At 44.9% G+C, this 21885-nt stretch overlaps 1 protein-coding gene across 1 annotated transcript in view; it reads left to right on the forward strand.

Annotated features, from left to right (window-relative positions):
* Nucleotides 1–21885, forward strand: part of LDLRAP1 (low density lipoprotein receptor adaptor protein 1) — a 982852-nt gene that overhangs the window by 597823 nt on the left and 363144 nt on the right. Inside the window, exon 5 of the mRNA XM_044060079.1 lies at nt 3309–3381. Coding sequence (XP_043916014.1) covers nt 3309–3381 — 73 coding nt within the window. The remainder of the gene's footprint in view (nt 1–3308; nt 3382–21885) is intronic.

Consider the following 21885-nt stretch of genomic DNA (forward strand, 5'->3'; position numbering starts at 1 on the left):
ATTGGTAGAACAGAATGGAAAGGCAGTTTACAAAGGAGCAATGGAAGAAGCATTTAAGGCTGTGAAGTATGCAGCTAAGTCCAGAAAATGTAGGATGTTTGCATATAAGTGTTTGCTTAGGTGTTTGTCCTTCCTCAGACTGCCAGAAGTGGCCATCTGTTCACACATCGCTGGTGACTGCCTTCTGATCATCAAAAGTAGTGAAAGCAAAGGCCACAATAGCAAATTACGAGATGCTACTATAGTTCACCTCACCCTTGTATTGATCTCAGTAAAATTAAATTAAAAAAAGTTTTTGTTGTAGGCAATGTTTACTGTTAACACTACCCACAAAATTGTCTTGACTGCATACAAAAAATACCAGAGAAAAACCATGCTAGAAAATTTGAGTATCCTTTGATCCCAGAAGAGCAACCAGTGAATAATAGGACGTGGATTGGGTTGCACATCCTGTTATGTTCCTGAGATAGACATGAGAAGAAATGCTAATAAATTGCATGACCTTTCACTTATGGGCTATTTTCCATTGATTTTAATAGGAAATTGTGGAGTAATTGTTGGCTGGAACAGTAATTTGCTAGATAGGTTCTGCTTCACTAAATATGTATACAAGATTTTAATTTAAAAATATACTAAAATTGAGAAACAGTGCTACAATGCCAAGTTATCTTGTCAGGGAGTTAAGGTGTTAAAATTGAAGTTGTGGAGAATCCTTCAATGAGTGCTAAATATATATTTCAAAAAATGGCATGAAAATTTAGAATTTAGGAAATTAAATTCTGGGGCATTTGGAACTTTAAAGAAATGAAAATTTATAAGAATTTTATCTTTTGGGTTGTTTGGTTGCCTCAAAATATTCTCGAAATTTGATGTACATATAAAAAGAGGAAAGAATGTTGCTGGTTGTTGCAGTTGCTAATTTACAGAAAATGTAATAGCATTAAGGATTTTATGATACAATTGCAGGAAGTTGAGTTGTTATGATGTCATTAAAATATTTCTGTATTAGATGTATGGCTAATGCTGATTGGCGAATTCTAGATAGGAAAATGTTTAGTATTTTGTGTAGTAGTACGCAAGACAAAACATGTAATTAAGGAAATTGTGTTTTTATTTTAGCTAAGAATTTTAAGGAATAATTAGTGACTTTTATTTCTTTCGTGTTCTAATTTTGCTATTTTTAATGTTAGTGATTTTTCCGATTTTTTTTTTAATAGAAAAGTTAAGGAATCCCTTTATAGTGAGGTGAAATCTATACATCTGACTGAGCTGCCGCCAACTCTGGCACTGCATTTGATATTAACATATCTAAAGGAAGGCACCTGTTATGCTACACATTAGTGTCAGTACTGGCGAAATGAATTCATGTGCTGCTTGTGAGAGTAGACCTTCCATAGTTTTTGATCTGTCTGGTGTTAATGGTGAATGTACTACTTGCCTGGCCACCTGAAATTTTGTTTTCTAAATTTATAGTATAGACAGATACAGTCAGCATACATACTGTAGATTGTAAGCTTAATGAGGACCTTTAAATATAGAGCACATCAAGCAGCTCATCCACATCACCCAGTACTAGTGGGAGACTTTCTCCACATATCCTTACTGAAAATTTGCAATTGCCCATAAGTTCATGCAGACTGATCTTAAAGGTTGCTAGGGAAGTATTCTCTTAATAGGTAAGGGCACCCTAGTCCAGAAACAAATGACTTGGGTTAAGCATCAGTCATGCCATTTGATGGTGGTGTGGTTGTAGTATAGGTTTTAGGTCTATTGAATGGGCGTTTGCTTTACCACTGGTTCTATTTAGGTGAAGGAGTTCAAAGTGGTGGATCATTTGTAGTACAGAAGGCTAAGCAAAGATCACCCTCTCAGGAGTCTGTATGACACAGGGTAGAAAAATGCAACTTTTAGTCTGTTCTCAGTAGCCTTCGCTACTTTAATAGAGATCTTTTTGGTAATGAAGCATTGAGGCATCTCTTCTAATTTAGGTGCTCTGCAAGATGCATGTCAAAGGGTGAATTATAATCCATGATAGGTCTAATGAAGGATAAGTAATGAGGAGCTATAACTTTGGACCTTGAGGAGATACCATGAAGGACAGGCTTTGCAAGGTAAAATGATTTTCTACTGTTGCAGAGATGCAATAATTAAAGTCTGTTAACATACATACCCAAGTCAAATTTAAGTGGAATATTATGTTAAGCAGTAGTGATGCTAGATTGAGCAAAGGAAGCAATGTTGCATTTCTTGGTGTTGAAGGCAAACCCCCAAATTAATATACCAAGCATTTATTTGGTAAAGACCTTGCTGAACGAGTAGCAACATAGAATTTGATAACCATCCTCCATTTGCAATCATCAGCAAACTTCTTTAGCCATAATCCTTTGTCTGGTTCTTTTATATCATAGAAGAAAATAACAAATATGAGGGGACTAAGGATAGGTCCATGTGGAGCATCAGTGATTGCCTCTCTAGAGCAAATATACCAAACTTTAACTGTATGGGTCCTGTCAAGCAGTTACCAATCTAGCGAACTATGTATGAGTTAATGTTGAGTTGGGAGCGGCTGTCCGTAATGTCCAGCATGGGGGATGGTGATAAAGGCCTTGGCATTGTCCATATAAGCAATGTGGACTGTGTACCCCTTATTCATGTCATTAATAACATTTTTAAATAAGTCAACCCGATTGAGCAGGTTGAATAGACTTTATCTGCCTTTTTCAAAGCCAAACTGGTCAGATCCAGGGATCTGTCACCTGTATCATTGCTTACAAATTCTGCTAAAATGTGTTCCATAGCCCTGCAAATAAAATTAGAAATACTAATAGGCCAGTAATTTCTAGGGGCAGTAGAGGGGACTACCTTTATGCAAGGATATGTCAGCTTCCATTCTTCATATCTGTGGAACATAGCCAGTGGAGTCTGTCTGAGACAGGAGTTGGAGTTGATTGAGTAGGTTGGGTTTTGTGCATTTCAGCAGACATCAAGTGTTATTGTATGGAACCATGGGAGTAGTTTTAATGTTGGAAACTGCCAAATATCAATTCAGAATATGCAACTCTGATTCTTGCATCCCCAGTTTTCATGGCTTCATAAGTGAATAGAACAGTATGTACATCTGTCACCTCTGTAACATCCCTTCCTTGGTAAACAATTTTGTCAAATCCATTGATTTAGTGTAACTTGCTCATATATGTTGACTGTATTTGCATTCATAGGGTTCTGCCTTTGTCTTAATTGTCATTGCATAGTCTTAGAATTTTTCAGTGGAGCAGCAAGTATAAACCCTCAGCTTTTCTTTGTTTCAGGCTCAAGCGGTGACGTTTACTGTGGCTCAAGCCTTCAGAATAGCCTTCGAGTTTTGGCAAGCAGCTAAACAAGGTGGGTGACAGTTGTATAAGTTAGTACAACAGAAATGAAAACACTGATTCCCTTGAGATTCCTAGCTATGCATTTCCATTTGTCAAATGCAGTGAACTCACAATCTTGACTATTAACTTTCAAAAACTTATCAACTGTTACCTTTTTGTTACTGTTTTGAATTTGCTAAGACTGCTCTAGAAGCTGCAAAGTGAGAATTTATACAAAAGAAATGCTAAATGAGCAGAAAGGCCTTCCCATATCCAGATACATGTGCCACTGGTGAACCAGGAATGACAGCTTGTACAGTAGCTAGATATCCTAGCATTTTTAAACTACTCTATCTGGACACCAGCTTTTTTCCACATTTTGTTTTGCAGTTGTATACTGATATGAATATAACAGCTGGCTGGTTTCTAAAGCTTCAGGGCACCTTCCACGCAGCCAAGCCATCAGTAATCTGAAAATGAGCCAACTAAAAGGTAGATTTGTATGCCAAGCCCTTAAGAGCTTTACTGCTGCCAAAAAAGGTTCCTTGTGCAGGCTTTCAAGGATTGACCATCAGCTAAATTGGTTCCATTGTTTTGCAGATAAGTTCTGTTTGGGGGTACTTCCACTTTGGTTTATAACAGAAACTATACTTTTAATTTTGAAGCAAGGAAAAGGTGTTTAGTGACTCGCATGATTTTTAGTTGCTTTTAAACCAGAGTATCACTTTAATTTTATGGTAAAAAAATTAACTTATTTTAAGGGAATGTTTACTTTACTTTTGGGGACTGGATTAAGTATTTAAAGTGCTTTTTACTGTGATCTGATGCTATCCGTGTCATTATTGATCACGGATGCGTCATGGATATGACCTCTGATCCGAGCTGGCAAAAGTGAGCGACAGCTCCTGAGCTAAAGCTCCTCTCCTTTCCTTACTTCCTACTACCCATGATCCTCGGTTTTTGTTCGCCACTGTCATGAATGATCAGTTCCTGAGCTCGGGCAGGCATTTAGTTAAGTGTTTTCAATTTCTTAAGGCTTTTCTCCCTTTTTTTTCGTTATCATATTTTATTGTTGGTAGTGTTTTAGTGTAGTGAAGTTTAATTCTAGGTTTCCTCCCTTCTCTGTAGTTTGTCGCTGACATTAGGTCCCTTCCCGCTTTTTTCCCCTTTTTCTCTCTCCACCATTGTTTTTTCGTTTGTGTTAGGGGTGGGAGTGGGTGTTGGGGGTGTGTATGGGGATGTGTGTGTGGGGCTGAAAAGCCAGTGGGTTTTATATGCAGCTCCTTGTGGTCTGAAGCTGGCCCCCGCTGACTCAGTGCATCTACTGTGTAAGAGAGCCCCATTTAGAGATAGACTGCGATATCTGTGTAGGTTTCAATCCCCAGGCTTTCCTAGAACGTAGGAATAAGCTTTTGCTTAAGGGCTTAAATTCAGGGGGGTCCCATGGTTTCGGGGTCTCCCTCGAAGGTGCCCTCGGATCCCAAGAGGAAGCACTCATCTTCTAGGGACCATTCTTCTAAACGGCTAAGGCTCTTGCTCCAAGTACCCCAGACCAGAGTCCCTCCTCGGTGCTTCGGCTCCGTGAGCCTCTGTCTCTATGATTGGCTCTGACTCCTCCAGGACTGGCAGGGTCTCGGATCAGATTGAGGGGGCTAGGTCTCAGTCTGCTCTGACAGCTTCGTTGGATCAGACTGTTCCACTCCAGGCTGCCTGGGATCAGTCGGCTCGGGCAGCACCCCTGGCTCCATCGGAGGTAGTAGTTATTGTAGATTCCCTGGTCTGTTCTAGGTCCTCTGATCTGAAGAGGCCCAGCAGGTCCTCTTCTAGGGACCATAGGCTGTCCACCCACTTGGGACACTCCTCTGTTTCCTCTAGGTCCACCAGGAATTTACTCTTCTCTGACATGGACCAAATGATGAGGAGCTTCCTCAAAACCCAAATGAGACTGGGTCTGCTCCCATCCCATAGCCATGCATCAAGGGGTCCCTGTCCCACTCCTGTGCTCCTCTCTCCCCGACCAACTCCAGAGAGCTTGGTGCCCCAGGTTCAGAGCTCTGCCAAGGAGCGTCATTTGATGTCGGAAGTACCCCTACTCCCACGCCTCCTGGGTCCCTAGTGGGGTCAACACAGTTTCCCTCTGGGTCGGCCTTACCTCTTGCCTGAGATGTCCACCCGGGCCACCGTGGGGCGGGTTCTGGTCCAGAATTCTCGTATTGTTCTCTCTGGGGGCTTTGGCCTTGGACAGCTGAGGACCAATATCGTCTGGGAGTATGGGTACTGGGCTGGGGTCCCCTTTCCGCACCACACAGCCTCTGCTGGTGGAGAGGGGGTGGAGGGCACTTGATCTAGTCCATCAGCCTTTCGGGCGATACAGAGGACCATGTCCAGTTGGTTGGCTTCCTCCACAGCTCTGAATCCTATATTGCCGGTTCCCTGTTGGGAGGAGAGTCCTCATCTTTGGTCCAGAGTCAGCCACCCTGAGATCGCCTTCAGAGGGGAGTTTCCCCCTTAGGGTCCCTTCCTCCTCAGAGTCCCCAGCGGAGGAGCCTCCTCAGAAGAGGTTGTGCAAGAGGAGGCACCTTGACTCCCCTCAGGGAGTCTTTGATAGATGACACAGACTTCGATGAAGGGGATGGGTCCCCCAGACTTCTGGCCGAGGAAATGTCCTTCGGTGACATCCTAGCAATCTGTAGAGTGGGGCGGTTGGACTCCCACAACCCCGTCCTCAGAGGAGTCAGTGTTCCTGAAGGCTTTCGGGCCAGGCCCATCTATCTCCTGGGTGTCCCCCCTGTGGACAAGTTGGTCTAGCTTGTGGCCAGCAGGGTTTGGAAGGAGCCAGACACAATAGAACTGGTGCCCAAAAGGGTAGGCAAGTTCCTTAGCCCCCCCCCCCAAAGAGATGCCCTTGTGGAGTAAACGTGTTCCAGTGGATGCTATTGTGGTTGCTGCAGCCACCAAGAAGGAGCTCACAGATCAGAGCTCCTCTATCCATCCCCCTAACAGGGAGTTTAGGGCAATAAACTGATTCGGGAAACTCGTGTACGCCTCAGCCATGTTTGGGCTGAGGACTGCTAACTACATGGCATATTTCACCTGGCTGAAAAGGGATTTGGTGTTGGAGCTTTCCACTTCCCTTTCAGAGTTATTGACTCCGGAAAACTTGAAAGTGGTGTCTCCAAAGCTAGCTACTCTCACCTCCCTAACCAATGCTTCGATGAGGTTGATCTGTAACTCATTCGGGGCCATCTCTTGAGCAGTGGGTACAGGTACTGCCATCAGGTGCCATGCCTGGCTTCGCCTATGTGGATTTGCAGACAACTTCAAGACGGCCTTCACTAATGCCCCTTTTGATGGGTCCACCCTCTTCGGCCTATCAGTCAAGGATACTTTGACCCGCAGTGAGCAGGAAGGTAAGACACGGTCAGCAATTGGGATCAAGTATTCTACTCCCCAGTGGTCCTTTACTAAGACCCAGAGGGGCAGTAAGAAGCTGTGGTTCTGTAAGATGCAGTCTTTCTTCCTGGATGCTCCACAGGAATCCCCCTCCTCTGGCTAGGGAGAGGATTTGACAATAGTCGCCATCCTAGAGACAGCGGGGCATCTGCAAAATCAGGGGTTGCGAGAACCTTTCTCTGACAAGCCCCAGCAGCGCTCCTGAAGTGCTGCTCGACTGTCCTGCCCTGGAGGCAGTCATGGGTTGTATAGCCGTGCACCAACTGGCATGGGTGGCCATCACCTCAGATCGGTGGGTCCTAAACATTGTGTCCAGGGTTTGTCATTCCATTCAGTTCCTCACCCCCACTTCAGAGGTCTGTCCCAGATGTTCCACCCCACCAAAGGGAGTTGGCTGTCACAGAGGTCCGCTACCTCATTCAAAAAAGGGCCAGCCAAATGGTCTCAACAAGATAGCAAGGATCCGGAACTTGCTCTCACTTCTTTTTATTGTCAAAATGAGCGGGGTACCTGCATCACATCCTGGACCTCAGTCAACTGAATCGGTCAGTCCAGAAGTCAAAGTTCTGGATGGTCACTGTTCAGTCCATTCTGTCACTTCTGCGCAAGGATGACTGGATGTGCTCCATAGATCTCAAGGATGCGTACGGTCACATCAAAATAGACAGATGCTCCAGGAGATTCCTGCTCTTCTGGTTGGGAGTCCGTCACTGTTGGTTTAGGGCCCTGCCCTTCGGCCTCACATCAGCCACCCCCCCCCCCCCCGGGTGTTCAAATGTATGGCAGTGGTTGCAGCCCATCTCCGGCTGCAATGATTTCAGGTCTTTCCGTACTTGGACAATTGGCTCCTTACGGCTCTTACAAAGCATTTTTTCCTTCAGGCAATGGATTTCACCCTGAATCTCTTCCAAGACCTAGACATTACAGTGAAATTTTCGAAGTCTCACCTCTTCCCTTGTCAGACTGGAATTTTATAGGGATGTTTCTCAACACTGTGTCCAAGACAGCGGCTCTTTTCCACAGCAGAGTAGCTACAATCCAACAGCAGGTACACTCCATTTTGGACTGGGACCAAGTTACCTATCCATCTTGTTCTTCAGGTCCTAGGGTCTATGGCAGCCTTTCCAATTGGTTCCTCTTGCCAGGTTTCACATGTGGGTGCTCGAATGGACTCTGGCAGTTCAATGGTCCCCTTATCTTCGCCCCATGTCTTCCATGATCTGGATCTCCCGGGTCTGCAAACATCAACGTCTTGGTGTGTCCAGACACAGGATCTTCTGTTGGGAAGTCCCTTTTGCCTCCCCTTGTCCCAAGGCAGAGTGACCATGGACACCTCCCTGTTGGGGTGGGGGGCATTTCCAGGGAAGAATGATCAAAGGCACGTGGTTCCCATCAGACCAAGTTACACATCAATCTCCTCGAGATGAGAGCAGTCATACTAATGTTTCAAGCCTTCCAGGATCTTCTCCCTCTCGGGATGGTAACCATTCAGACAGACAAATATGGCTGTGGTCTGGTGTGTCAACAAGAAAGGGGGAACATGATCTTGTCTATGCAGAAAGGCCTTGAAAGTTTGGGAATGGGCAATGGCCTCCGGCTGCTTTCTCCTTGCAACACATCCCTAGCATGTCCAAAGTGCTGGCAGACAAGTTGAGCAGGACCATCCTGAGTCCTCACGAGTGGCCCCTAAATCAATCTGTGGTGGATTTGATCTTCAGCAGATGGGGTCCCCATGCTGCGACCTGTTTGCGTCTCTGGACAATCACAAGTGCAGCACCTTTTTTGCCCTGATACCCCCTCTGTGGGAGTCTCCTAGAGATGCTCTGATTCACAATTGGCCGCCAGGTTTCCTCTATGCCTATCCTCCAATCCCCCTCATTCCCACAGTTTTGCAGAAAGCCCGGTGCCTAAAGGCTCAACTCATTCTCATTGCCTCTTTTTGGCCTCGACAGACGTGGTTCTTCCTTCTCTGGTCTTATCTGAAATATATCTGCCTTGGAAATTGGATCCGGCTCTGGAGCTGATCTCCTTCCCAGAGCAGGGCTTCTCCCTCCCGAATTGAAGTCCTTGAGACTGACAGCCTGGTTCCTCTAGTTTTGGTGCTGCTCAGCCAAACAGAGTTGCTTTCCCTGGTGAAGGATATTATTTTGGCTTCCAAGAAGCCATCTATCAAGAGGGACTACCTCAGCAAATGGGAGAGTTTTTTTCATTAAAGGAATATAGATCCCTTTTCAGCCCCAATTTCTGCCATCTTGTCCTTCCTTTCTGGTCTCTTTCAACGAGGAGCAAGTTTTTCTACGATAAAGCTCCAGCTGGCAGCTATATCCAACTTTCATCTGGATGTTAGTCCTGTGTTTTCTTCCAGATTATCCAAAGCTTTTCTAAAGGGAGTGTTCTTACTTTGCCCACCCTTGAAAGACCCTTCTCCTCTGTGGGATCTTTCCTTGGTTGTTGCAGTCTTTGACCCTTCCTCCTTTTGAACCTGCTGCGACATGTGATATCAAGTTCTTGTCTTGGAAGACTGCTCTTCTGCTAGTCATCACCTCTGCCAAGAGAGTTTGAGTTGCAAGCACTCTGCATCAAACCTCCTTTTATGGTTTTCCATAAGGATTGGGTTTCCCTTAGAACCAAGCCTTCCTTTATTCCCAAAGTGGCTTTCAGGAAATGACCTAAACCAGTCTATACAGCTGCCGTTCCCCCCCCACCCCACCTTTTCTAACAAAGGCGTCCTATCAGCTGCACTGCCTGGATGTGCATAGACAGCTGCGTTTTTACCTGAACAGGACTGAAGAATTTTGAAGATCAGACCAACTTTTTGTGGCATTCTCCCAGACCAGGAGAGCAAGGTAATTTCCAAAGTCTCCATCTCTCGTTGGATTGTTTCTTGCATAGATCACATTTATCAGTTTAATCATAAGGATCTTCCCAGACCTGTTAAAGCTCATTCTACTAGGTCTGTTGCTCCATCCTCTGCGTTCTGGGCCAGGACATCATTGGATGACATTGGTGCTGTGGCCACTTGGTCAAGTCATCGTACCTTCGTGACTCACTATGTTAGATCAGGTGTCTAGAGGTAGGGCATACTTTGGTTCTGCTGTACTCAGGCATGTCTTTCGTTGAGGCCTCCCAGGATTTTGGGTAGCTGGGGGACTCTGACCCATCCGTGATCAGTAATGACACTGATAGCATCAGATAAAGAGTTATGTACTCGCCATAACTTGGCTTCTTTGCTATCCAGTGTCATTATTCATCTCATTCTCACACTCCGTCCTCCTGGTGGCTAAGGGAAACCTGGGGGGTGTTGTGTGGGCTGGTAGGCTCTATTTCTGTGTTACCTAGGTCCCTGTATGGGGCAATTCCTTAGCAAACTCGATTTGAGGATCATGGGTAGTGGGAAGTAAGGAGAGGGGAGGAGCTTGAGCTCAGGAGCTGTCGCTCAGTTTTGCCTGCTCTGATCCAAGATCTGATCCATGACCCATCTATGATGAATAATGACAATGGATGGCACAGATGCCAAGTTATGTTGAGCAAATAACTTTCCCTGTTAAAAAAAAAAAAAAAAAAAAAAAGTTATTAAACTTGTTTTACTGACTTCTGCCAGGCTTCCCCAAAAATCTGCCATCCTTTTTTGCTTAACCGTGGAACAAATTACTTGTTCCTCAGTTGTTACTACTACCAGCCACAAGAAAATAATTTTTCAGCCTTTGCCACCACAGCAGGCTATTGAAGTGCCTCATCTACAGATGGGTGACTCCGCTCTGGCCAAAATTGGATGTCCTTCAAGGATGCATCTGCAGTCCTAACAAATGGGTTGTCCTGGCCTCAGGCAGCCCTTCGGTCGGCCGGATTCCAAAGTCTGGGTCTGGCCTCGGCTGGTGTCGCACTTCACCCGACTTCATAGCTGCAGTTCTTCGGGTATAAAGGCATCAGCCGACGCCATTTTCCTCAGTCTTTCTTGCCGCGTGGCGCCCGAAGCAGAAGCTGTTCGCAAGTGCCGGTCGGTCAGATCCAGAGATTACTACTACCGAAGACTTCTAAAAAGCTAAGTACCCCATAGGGGACTCTTTCTTGCCTCAGCCGATGTCAGAAAAAGAGAATAACTGTTTAACTTGTGGGAAACAAATACCTCATAAAGACTTCCACTCTTACTGCCTACCTTGTTTAGGCCCAGACCACGACGTAGCAGCTTGTTTAGCCTGTGCTTCCTTCAACCGACGGTCGGAGTTTGCAGAGGAGTTTTTCGGCTCTGCTTTTGCTTATATCATGCCGTCGGAGACTCCGACTTCACATTTAGCTAAAAAGCGTAAGGAAAAGGACCGACACTCGCGGTCCGCGGTTTCGGCCGAAACCGCGGTTAAGCCAACCGCGAGTGTCTCTGTTTCGGCTGAAACCGAGTCTGCGGTTCTTCGGCCGAAAGCATGCCTCCTACTACCGAGGCCTCTTCCAGCATGGCTGAATCTGCTACTGAAATTCCACCTGCTCTTACAGTTTCTCAGGATTTATCAGATACTATTCCCCTAGATGTATCTACTCCTGCACGTGGAGCTGCTAGGCCCCCTGCATCCATGTCAATTAAGGCCTTTGCCAGGGCTAAAGCAGCTAAATCTTCCAAGGCCGTGCCTACTAAAGCCCCCTCTCACAGGCCTAGCTCTAGTACTCAAATGCTTAGTTTAGCAGAGGATCTCATTTCTTTGATCAGGGGATCCCAGTCTCACCCTGATAGGGCCTCTCAACCCCCTCCAGAGAAGAGACCTAGAGCAGAACCTCCTGAGCCAGTTTCTACTGATTACTCCTCAGATGATTCAGAAGATGCAAACCCTCCTGAGGGCCCTTATTCTCCATATGAGGACTCTGATGCAGAAGACTCCATTCCTTCTGCCTCTCCTCCTGAGGAATTTTCTTTTGGGGAAACCTTGCATGCTATGAGGGAACAATTTCAATGGCAGGGCCAGGATTTCTCAGACTCTAGGAAAAGGCTTAGGACTTTTTTGCATTTGCCACTGCATAGGCCTTTAGCCATTCCTCCAGTACTTACAGTTGTGGATGATGCATTTAATGATGCTTGTACTGCTCCTGATTCATTCCCTCCGGCCCCTGCTAAGCCCGACAGATACTACAGGGTTCCGGACACACACAATCATTTGTATAAGGCTCCTTTTGCAGATCCCGAAACTATCTCCCAGGGACCCAAGGCTGTAGCAGCTACCTCTGCCAAAAACCCACTCCCCTCTGAAAGGGAATCTAGGGCCTTGGAGAGATGGGGTAAAAAAGTTTATACTTCTGCTACTCTTTCGGCTAGGGCCTTAAACTGTCAATTCCACATGATTCAGTATCAGGAATTTATGTTAGATCAGTTATCTAAAAAGCTGTCCTCACCTGAGCCTTTAGACAGAAAGTCACTTCAGGAAATGGTACATAACATACAGCAGGTCAGTAATCATTCCTTAAAATGCGGCTATGATGCACTGGAGGCCTCCTTTAGATCAGCTATGACTGGTACAGTGATCAGAAGGCATGCATGGTTAAAAGAGCAGTCCTTACCAGACCATGTAAAATCAAAGCTCCTAGATGCTCCCATGGATAAACACAATTTGTTTGGCTCTCCTGCACAGCAAGTGCTGAAGAAGGTGGAAGAGAAAGCAAAATCTGTCCAGACAGTCAAGGATTTCTTACATGTCCAGCCTCCAAGGTTTAGTAGGAACTGGCCTTCCAAGAATTTTGGTCCTTTCCAGACACCAACAGAGCACAGAGAGGCAGGAATAGGTGCTCAAGAGGCAGAGGTCAATCCAGAGGTGCCTACAGGGGACGTCAGTGGCAGCCTAACAACCAGCGAAGTACTACTGCAGACCCAGCCACTACCACTTCCACAGGACAGTCACAGTGACTTGGCTCTGAAGCCGCCTACCAGGGAACAACTAGAAGCACCCTTAGGCGGAAAGCTAGCCTTATTTTCAGTAAACTGGCATTGCATTACAGGAGACAAATGGATTTTACAGACAATAGACAAAGGTTACAGGTTTCACTTCCATACTCTACCAAGGAAGAGAGGAATGCCAAACCTACCTCCAAATCAAAAGGCAAACGCTCTACAACAAATAGACAACTTAAAAAGGATGAGAGCTATAGAAAAGATACCATCTATGGAACAAGGGCAAGGATTTTACTCCAGACTTTTCCTGGTGCCAAGGAAGGAAAATCAATGGAGACCTATTCTAGACCTGTCCGCTCTGAACACATACCTCATTGTTCCAAAATTCAAAATGCTGACTCTACAGCAGCTTCTTCCCATGCTGGGCAAGGAGTCTTGGCTGGTAACTCTAGATCTCAAGGAGGCATACCTGCACGTCCCCATACGACCAAATTGCAGAAGATACCTCAGATTTCTTGCAGGATCAGAGCATTATCAATTCTCAGCATTGCCTTTTGGCTTATCTACTGTGCCCAGAGTATTCACGAAATGCCTGGCATCAGTAATTGCTCATTGCAGGCTTCAGGGAATTCAAATTTACCCTTACCTGGACGATTGCCTGTTACAAGCGGACAACAAAACAAATTAACAAAAGACTTGAAAAGGGTCATTCATCTACTGCAAGCCTTGGGATACACAGTCAATATAAAAAAGTCAAGGCTGTTGCCATCCCAAAGGATAACCTTCTTGGGTGCAGAACTGGACACATCAAATCAAATGGTATCCCTCACAGCAGAAAAACAAAAGCACCTTCCACTCTACTTCATGGCATTAACAACGCAGAACCAGCTTACAGCAAGGAAAGTCCTGCAAGCCCTGGGTTACATGGCATCCTGCATAATATTGATCCCACATGCCAGACTGCATATGAGGAAGTTGCAATGGTACCTCAGGAATTTATGGTCTCAGCACAAGCACAGCCTAGAAATCCAAATTCCAATAATTCCATGCCTGAAGCAAGAATTCCGATGGTGGGCTCAGGCCTGTCAATTGAACAAAGGACTGCCCTTCCACAGCCCTCAACCAAGCCAGACTATCACCACAGATGCCTCAGACCTCGGTTGGGGCGCACACATGCTGGACAAGTGCATACAAGGCTTATGGACTCAAGACCAGCTAAACCTCCACATAAACCAAAAAGAGATGCTGGCAGTAAAACTGGCAATTCAAGCATTCAGACCGCTTCTCCAACAGGGGCAATTGCTGATGAGGACGGACAACACCACAGTTATGTGGTATATCAACAAACAGGGAGGCACACATTCATATCCTCTATGCTAGATGGCAATGGATCTCTGGAATGTGGCCCTAAGCCTAAACATACAGCTCAAGGCAATATTTGTGCCAGGAAAAGAAAACATACTAGCAGACATCTTAAGCAGGACTACCACGGATGCCCACGAATGGATGCTGCATCCAGACATCTTCAAATCCATCACAAGGAAATGGGGACTATCAGAAATAGACTTATTCGCATCCCCACACAATCACCAATTGAAAAAATTCTGCACAAGGACATACCACCCACTTGCTTGGAAGGTGGACTCCCTACCTTTCAGTTGGAAAAACCTGACAGCATATGCATTCCCACCTCTTCCTTTGATGCACAAAGTGCTATTGAAGATCAAAGAAGACCATCCAAGGATCATCCTGCTAGCTCCAGACTGGCAGAGACAGCACTGGTACCCACTACTGAGGAGTATGTCTCGGGAACTCGCATGGCCTCTACCCCTGGTTCCTTTACTGCTGACACAGAACAACTTCAAAACCCTGCATCCGAACCTGAAAACACTGCAGCTAGCTGCTTGGAGCATTGCATATGACAAAATAACCCAGATTTATCTCAAAGGGTTAAAGACATTATCTTGGAAGCTCGCAGACCCTCAACAAGAAAAACTTACTCAGCGAAATGGAAAAGATTTCTCTTTTGGAGTGCAGCAAAAGGGCAAAATGTAACACTGGTAAACATAGCTAACATCCTGGAATACTTAGCAGAGCTTTTCCACAATGGCCTGTCTTACTCTTCCATTAAGATTCATGCGTCAGCTATTTCAGCAGAATACAACATGGATCCTCCAGTCTTCTCTCATCCTCTACTCCGGCAGTTTCTGAGAGGAATCAAAAATGTAAAGCCACCAAGGAAGCCACCACTGCCTACATGGGACTTGAACTTTGTGCTAGAAAAGTTGACACTTCCCCCTTTTGAACCAGCAGCAACATTACAGTACTTATCATGGAAAACTGCTTTCCTGCTTGCAATCACTTCAGCAAGAAGGGTTTCTGAACTACAGGCATTAATGGCAGTGCAACCCTTCCTTATCTTCCATCAGGATAGAGTGTCCATGAGAACTAATCCTACCGTTATGCCAAAGGTGGTCTCCAGGGTATCTTTAAACCAAGCAATCCACCTACCAACATTCTTCCCCAACCCACAGAACAGGGGAGAAAGACTGCTGCATACCTTGGATGTGCATAGGCAATTGCGCTACTACCTGGACAGAACCAAGAACAATAGAAAAACTGACCAACTTCTGGTAGCATATGCCACAGGAATGGAAGGAAAAGCAATTTCAAAACAGACAATCTCTAAATGGATAGGAAATTGCATTAGATTTTGTTATTCTTATCATGGAAAGGCAACTCCAGAAAATATCAGACCTCACTCCACAAGGGCTACAGCCACTACTACAGCTTTTTACGAGGAGTGGCTACAAAAGACATTTTAGAGGCTGCTACTTGGAGCTCCGTGCATACATTTGCCAAGCATTATAATCTACCCTTATACTCCAGATCCCGAGCAGGTTTTGCCACTGCTGTGTTGCAAGGGATCTTAACTACACCATAATCTTGTTAGGGCCTCCTCCCCAGTTTGGCTATGGTATTCTACCCATTTGTTAGGACTGCAGATGCATCCTTGAAGGACATAGTACAGTTTTGTGCCTACCATAAATGTAGATGTCAGAGAGGTATGCATCTGCAGTTAGGATTACCCACCCTCCTTTCCCTCTGTGGTACTCCTAGGGTATTTGCCCATCTTGTAGCTAGCTGGGGGAATCTATTATGGTGTATTTGTTTGTATATATGTACATACATGTTTATTTCTATTTGCTCTCTGTTTGGAAACATTTGCATTTATCCAAATTTAGCCTTCCTAGAGGGCATCTGGCATCTGGGGCAAGAAACACTGAGGAAAATGGCGTCTGCTGATGCCTTTATACCCGAAGAACTGCAGCTATGACGTCGGGTGAAGTGCGACACCAGCCGAGGCCAGACCCAGACTTTTGGAATCCGGCCGACCGAAGGGCTGCCTGAGGCCAGGACAACCCATTTGTTAGGACTGCAGATGCATACCTCTCGGACATCTACATTTATGGTAGGTACAAAACTGTACTTTCTTCTTACCCCCTTTTTTTTTTTTTTACATGGTTTCCACTGGTGGTGTTCTTGCAGCCAGTATGGACCACGGATTAGCACATTCTCTGCTGCTATTGTAGTGCCTTTGCAGCCCTGGGAGAATGTCACTCTGTCTAGTCAGAAAGCTATGACAATCCTTGGAAAGGTTTTCCCTGACAAAAGTGGGGCTAATTTTTCAGAAATTCTAAAAGCTAACACAAGTTTTTTCCTAGATTAGCTACTTTAGACAGATGTGATTGGGTTTAGCTCAGGCTTTTGAGCCTTTCTGTATGGCTGTTTCAGGTAAACATTAAAAGGATTCTAGATTTCTTGAAGATATTCAAGAGATTGTACCTCAAATTGAGTGTGAAGGGACATGTTGTCTCCACAGGTTTCTGTTTCATATTGAGGCAAGTGTGGCTGTGGCCAGTCCCTCTGAAGGATTCTTTTTCAGACTGCTTCTAGAATTAATCCATTTTTTCAGTGGGTTAGTGATGTTTCTCAGTCCCTTAGGATGTACTATGATTTGTTACAATGGATAATTCCAGAACCTAGTCCCTTTTTCCCCTGTTTTCTGCTTGGAGGATGTTCGTCGAGGCATGTAACTTGCCTGGCAGCCAGCCTGCTGCCTCGAAGAAAGCAAAGTTCCCAGGTTCCAGCTGCTGTTAAACATTTGGTTAGTACTAATCCCTCTCCTTACATGGATGGAAAGGCTTCTAATGAATTTGGAGAGAAGTAGGTTCTGCAACACTTACTTTTAGAGTTCAGCTGCCATGCTTACATGCTGCAGTTTATGCTTGCCTCTTGTGAGAGAGTAATGTTGTGGCATCTGTTTCCTCATCTGAGAAAAGCTTCTTTCTCTGATTTAGTTGCTTCTTTATCTCAAGTGGCTGTGCATAGTTTGAAAAGCACATGATTTGGCTGATGCCACCTACAGGGTTGCTGACATGAACTTCCTGGCTATGTTCTAAAACTCTCTCAGATGTCCAAAGTTACATTTTGAATTTTCTGTTTAGTAGAGAGGTAGTTTTGTTCCATCTGGTGCAGAGATCCCTGCTGTGTGTGAGAAAGGTGAACTGATAAATTTAAAAAGCTATGGCAGGTAGTTTCCTAAAACCTAGAGGAGCCTCCCAGAACTAGGACAGTTTGAGTGTATGACCATTTACAAGACACCCCCCCCCAAAAGGTAAACCCTATCTTTGGGTTACTTTTGGCAGTGGCAGTTGTCCCCCACCACTCTTTTCTGAGGGACTCTACCCTTACTCACCAGACTTTCCCTACCATCATGGCACGTGGTTCTCTCCGGTGGTGTTAAAGCTCCCCCTTCACTTTCAGAATGTTTTTTTTAAATTGTTTGCTATTCCAAGTTCTAAATGTTACCCCTTCTCATTTTGTTATCCCTTGCTTTCCATTTGAGTTTTCTGGTAACCTTAGATGTTATGTTGTCCATATCTCACCTTCGTTCTTGCTGTTTGGGTTCATTGCCAATCTTCTGCTCCAACTCGGCTGTATATTATAGCTCGAGAGCTCTTACTAGCTTGAGGCTAGCCCCTATCCCAGCATGCCTAGCGGTAGTTACCCAGATCTTGTTTGCTGCTTGCAGCGTCAAGATTGCGGATACTGGCTCAGGCTAAGTGTTCTTTCTATTATGTTTTTCAGCTAATATTTCCAGTTTAGCTTAGGCATTTTGTTATCTGTAGTTGTCCTTGGCATTTATATCTATCCCTATCCTATCTGAGTGACTTGTTTGTTGTGTAAATTAACTGTTTTTTCCCTCGAGCCTTTCCCCCACCTTCAGACCCGTTTAAATTAGAGTGTTCTCCTTTTTGCCTTTCCTGTAACTGTTGAGGAGTTGCCATTTGAGTTAGAGGCTCTCCTTAGGTGGGAGTTCGACGTTTAACTTGGATGCCCCCCCTTCTCCTTTTTTTTACTCTGTCTGTTTAAAAAAAGATATATAGATAGATATATATAGATATATATATATATATATATATATTTATAGATATATATATATATATATATATATATATATATATATAGATATATATAGATATATATATATAAATAGATATATATAGATAGATATAGATATAGATATATGTATGTATATAGATATATGTATGTAAATAGATATATAGATATATGTAAATAGATATATAGATATATGTATATAGATATATAAAATGTGTGTATGTATGTGTGTAGATATATATATATATATATATATATATATATATATATATATATATACACACACGTTTCTGTTATTGCCAATAGTTTTTCCTCTTTGTCTAGCTATACAGAGTGCTTCATAGTCTTCTTACTAGCAGTATATAGCCTTATAGTGCTATTTTTCATATTATGTCCAAGGATACTGGCAAAGATTTAAAACCACCTGGTTTCAAAAAATGTGTCTCGTGTTGCCAAAAGATGTCCCTCACGGATGGGCACACTAGTTGTGTGTATTGTTTAGGACCTCTTCACTTGCAGGACTCATGCTATATGCCTTTAGTTCACATGTCCTGCAGGAGAAAAGAAACAAGCTTATCTTGCGAGGTTTGCTGAAGACCCCCTTTGATACTGCCATGGAGGGGACTTGGCCACCTAAATAATTAAAGTGAAGCCTTCATCCTCTTCGGCTCCAAGTTCGGACACATCTAAGGACAAGGATAAACCACAAGCTAAGTTGGACCCGACTTTCAGTTCCAACAAGACATCTGCACCTATGGCTCCATCTGTGTCTTCAGAGCCAGTAAGGTCCCATAAGCATTCCAGATCTCCTGCCTTGGAACCGTGTGGTCCACTCCCAGTCTCCATTATTGCAATCTCTGGCGGGCAGTCACCGGTCTTTGACACACTCCTCTCTGTCATCCAGGAGGCTTTTGGATGATTATGTGGAGAGGGTGGTAAAGAGGCTTCTAGGACACCAGCACTTGCCAAAATACTTTCGGGCCCATCCCAGATGGAAATGGTGCTGACAGCCCAAACACGTGTCTTGATTCCTCCTCAGACTCCTCTGAGTTTGGAGCCAGAGTGCATGGAAGTCGTGGTGGAATCATTTGTTCTAGTAACCACCTCTGGTCTTTTGGTTCCGACTACCACTCTGATCTCCTCGATACCTCCTCCTATCAAGGGATCTGGGGGCCGGCGCTCCCTCGGCTCTGAGGGGGGGGGGGGCAGCATTGGAGCCTTGTCCAACCCTACTCTCCTTCTCAGAGCTTCGGCACAGGACAGCTCAGCTCCAACATTGGCCTCAGAGCCATTGCCCTCAGTTCGGAGAAAGTCTTCTGTTCTTTTGGGTCGGGACCATGTGATAAGCATGATGTCTGCTGAGACAGCTCCACCCTCAGCTCCACTGGCTCCTTTACCCTTGGTGCCGGTGTCCGCCTCTGAACCCTCCCCTCCGAACATTTTTTTTAAAAATACCCAAGGGTTAATACCTGTTTTTCCTTTTGGGCCCAGCAACGGTGTTATGTCTTTTCTAGATTTTTAAAAAACCTATAGGAATTAATTTGCCAGGATTGGGAAAGAAATTTAAAACCCCGGTTTTTAAAACTCGTTTGGGGAAAAAAAAAACCCCCGGAAAGCCTAGTTGGGATTTTTAGGACCCCCTTTAGGGCTCAGTAAACCGGGGTTTCCCAAGTTTTTTTGGAGAAAGAAAACTTTACTGTTCAAGATTTGTCCTCCAGGAGGGAGGGCCCCCTAAAATTTAAAATAATTTTTCCTCTTCCTTGTTGGCCTCTCCCAAAGGTCCCAAAAAGGGGCCCCCTTTAGTTCAAGGTTTTTTTTCCCAGTTTTTCGGGTCCCCAAAAACCAAGTTTAAAAAGGCAAAGATTTGATTCCTTTTTGGGGGTTTTCCCCTCCCAAAACCTATGGAACCCCTTTTTGGGGTTTTCCGTTTTGACCCTTCTTCGGTAACGGAGGGTTTTTATTTGTTTGAGGGTGGTACTTCCCTTGGGCCCCTCCTAAATCTTTTTGGCCCCCCAAAAAAGGGGCAAAATGGGAATCAAAATCTCTGATTTGGAAAGGCTAGGGGAATTTTGTTTGATCCTTTGCTATACCCCTGGTTTTTTTGGTAAATTTTCGACTTTCCCGAACCCCTATTCGGGTCCCGGGCCCCCTTCCCTGGTTTTTGGGGGCCTGAGCCTTGTAACTTTTTCCCAGGGGCCCCCGAAACTTTTCCAGGCCTAAGGTTAGGCCCCCCGTTGAAAAATCCTGTTCCTTTTGGGGGGCCTTTTGGGTAAGGGGAAAGGTGAACCTTTCCCCCTTTTTCCAAGGGGGTTTTTGGTTTCCTGTTTCAAAAACTCCTTTTCCTGAACCCCAAAGGGGGGCCCTGGCCAGGGAATTTGGGGGGTTCAATTTAAACCCCCCTGAACATGGGAAGATTCCCCCGAAGGGTTTTTAGGGGAAGGGCCCCCCGAGGGTGGGCACTGGCTGTTTTTGAAAGGCGCCTGGCCCTCGAATTGCTCCTTTTAAAACATTTGAATCCTTACAAAGGGGTGTTTTTTTTTCCCCTTTAAGAGTTTTGAAATGGAGGCGGCCCGCCCTCGGCTGTTGGGGTTTTCCCTTTTACCCCAATTTGTAGAATTTGGCAAAATGGAATTCCCTATGGCCCCGTCCAGGGGGGTTTTTTTTAAGCAAAGCCAAAGGGTTTTTTTAGGCCTAGAAAGGAGTTACCCCTTTATCTTCGGGGGGGCAGGGCAGTTTTGAAAAGCCCAAGTCCAGTGCCTTTGCCCGGCAGCCCTTTAAAGGCTGGACTTTTCAAAAAAAATTGGAGAATTACCCCGACAAGGGGGTTTTGGAACTTACCCCGGCAGGTTTTATTTCCTACCCTTCCTTTTAAACATGCCGCATTCCTTCACAAAAAAAAGAGGGGAAAAATTTTTTTTTCCCAAATGGGGTTCCCTTCCCTTTCCCGGGAGGTTTTTTTTCCCTTTCCCAGCCGGGGCCGTGGGCCAATTTTTTTATTTACATTCCCCAAAACTTTCTGGCATTAAGTTTTTGCTCAACAGTTTTTCCCCGGGGGGAAAAACAGGTGGTAAAAATCCAAGGAGCTTCCTTCATGTGATCCAAAGGGAGGGATTGGGGAAATCCCTTTTCAGTTTTTGCAGCCCGGCACATGCGCCCGGTACCTTCGGCTCCAGGAAGCTTTCTTTGGCTAAAAAAAAAAATTATCCTTACAGCTGCCGACCCAAGAAAAGGAAACCTTTTCAGAGGTAGTATCTCTAAATCCAAAGGAAAAAATAAAACCAGTTTAAACCCCCTCAAGACAGGGCCCGGGGTTAAGTCAGAAAATCCTTTTTAACCCCGGACAAACAAAAGAATCTTTCCCTTTACTTTCATCAACTATCTCTTCAGTCCGGCTGACTGCAAGGACAGTCCTTCAAGCCTTAGGTTCATGGCATCTTGTATTCTGGTGCTTCCCAATGCCAAACTGCATATGAGGAAGCTACAATGGTATCTCAAAATGTATGGACACAGCACTGCCAGGATTTGACACTGTCATTCAAATAATAACTTGCATTCAAAAGGAATTTTTGTGGTGGGCTCAGGAATGTCACCTAAACAAGGGATTCTCTGTGTCCCCGCCAGAGGCGAGTCAGATTCTAACGACAGATGCCTCAGACATAGCTTGGGGAGCTCATCTGAATGGAAAGTGGATACAAGACAAGTGGCCTGCCAGACTACAGCATCTACATATCAACATGAAGGAGATGTTAG

This window comes from Protopterus annectens, chromosome 1.part2 (assembly GCF_019279795.1).
Source record: "Protopterus annectens isolate FY-2018-M chromosome 1.part2, PAN1.0, whole genome shotgun sequence".
NCBI lineage: Eukaryota > Metazoa > Chordata > Ceratodontiformes > Protopteridae > Protopterus > Protopterus annectens.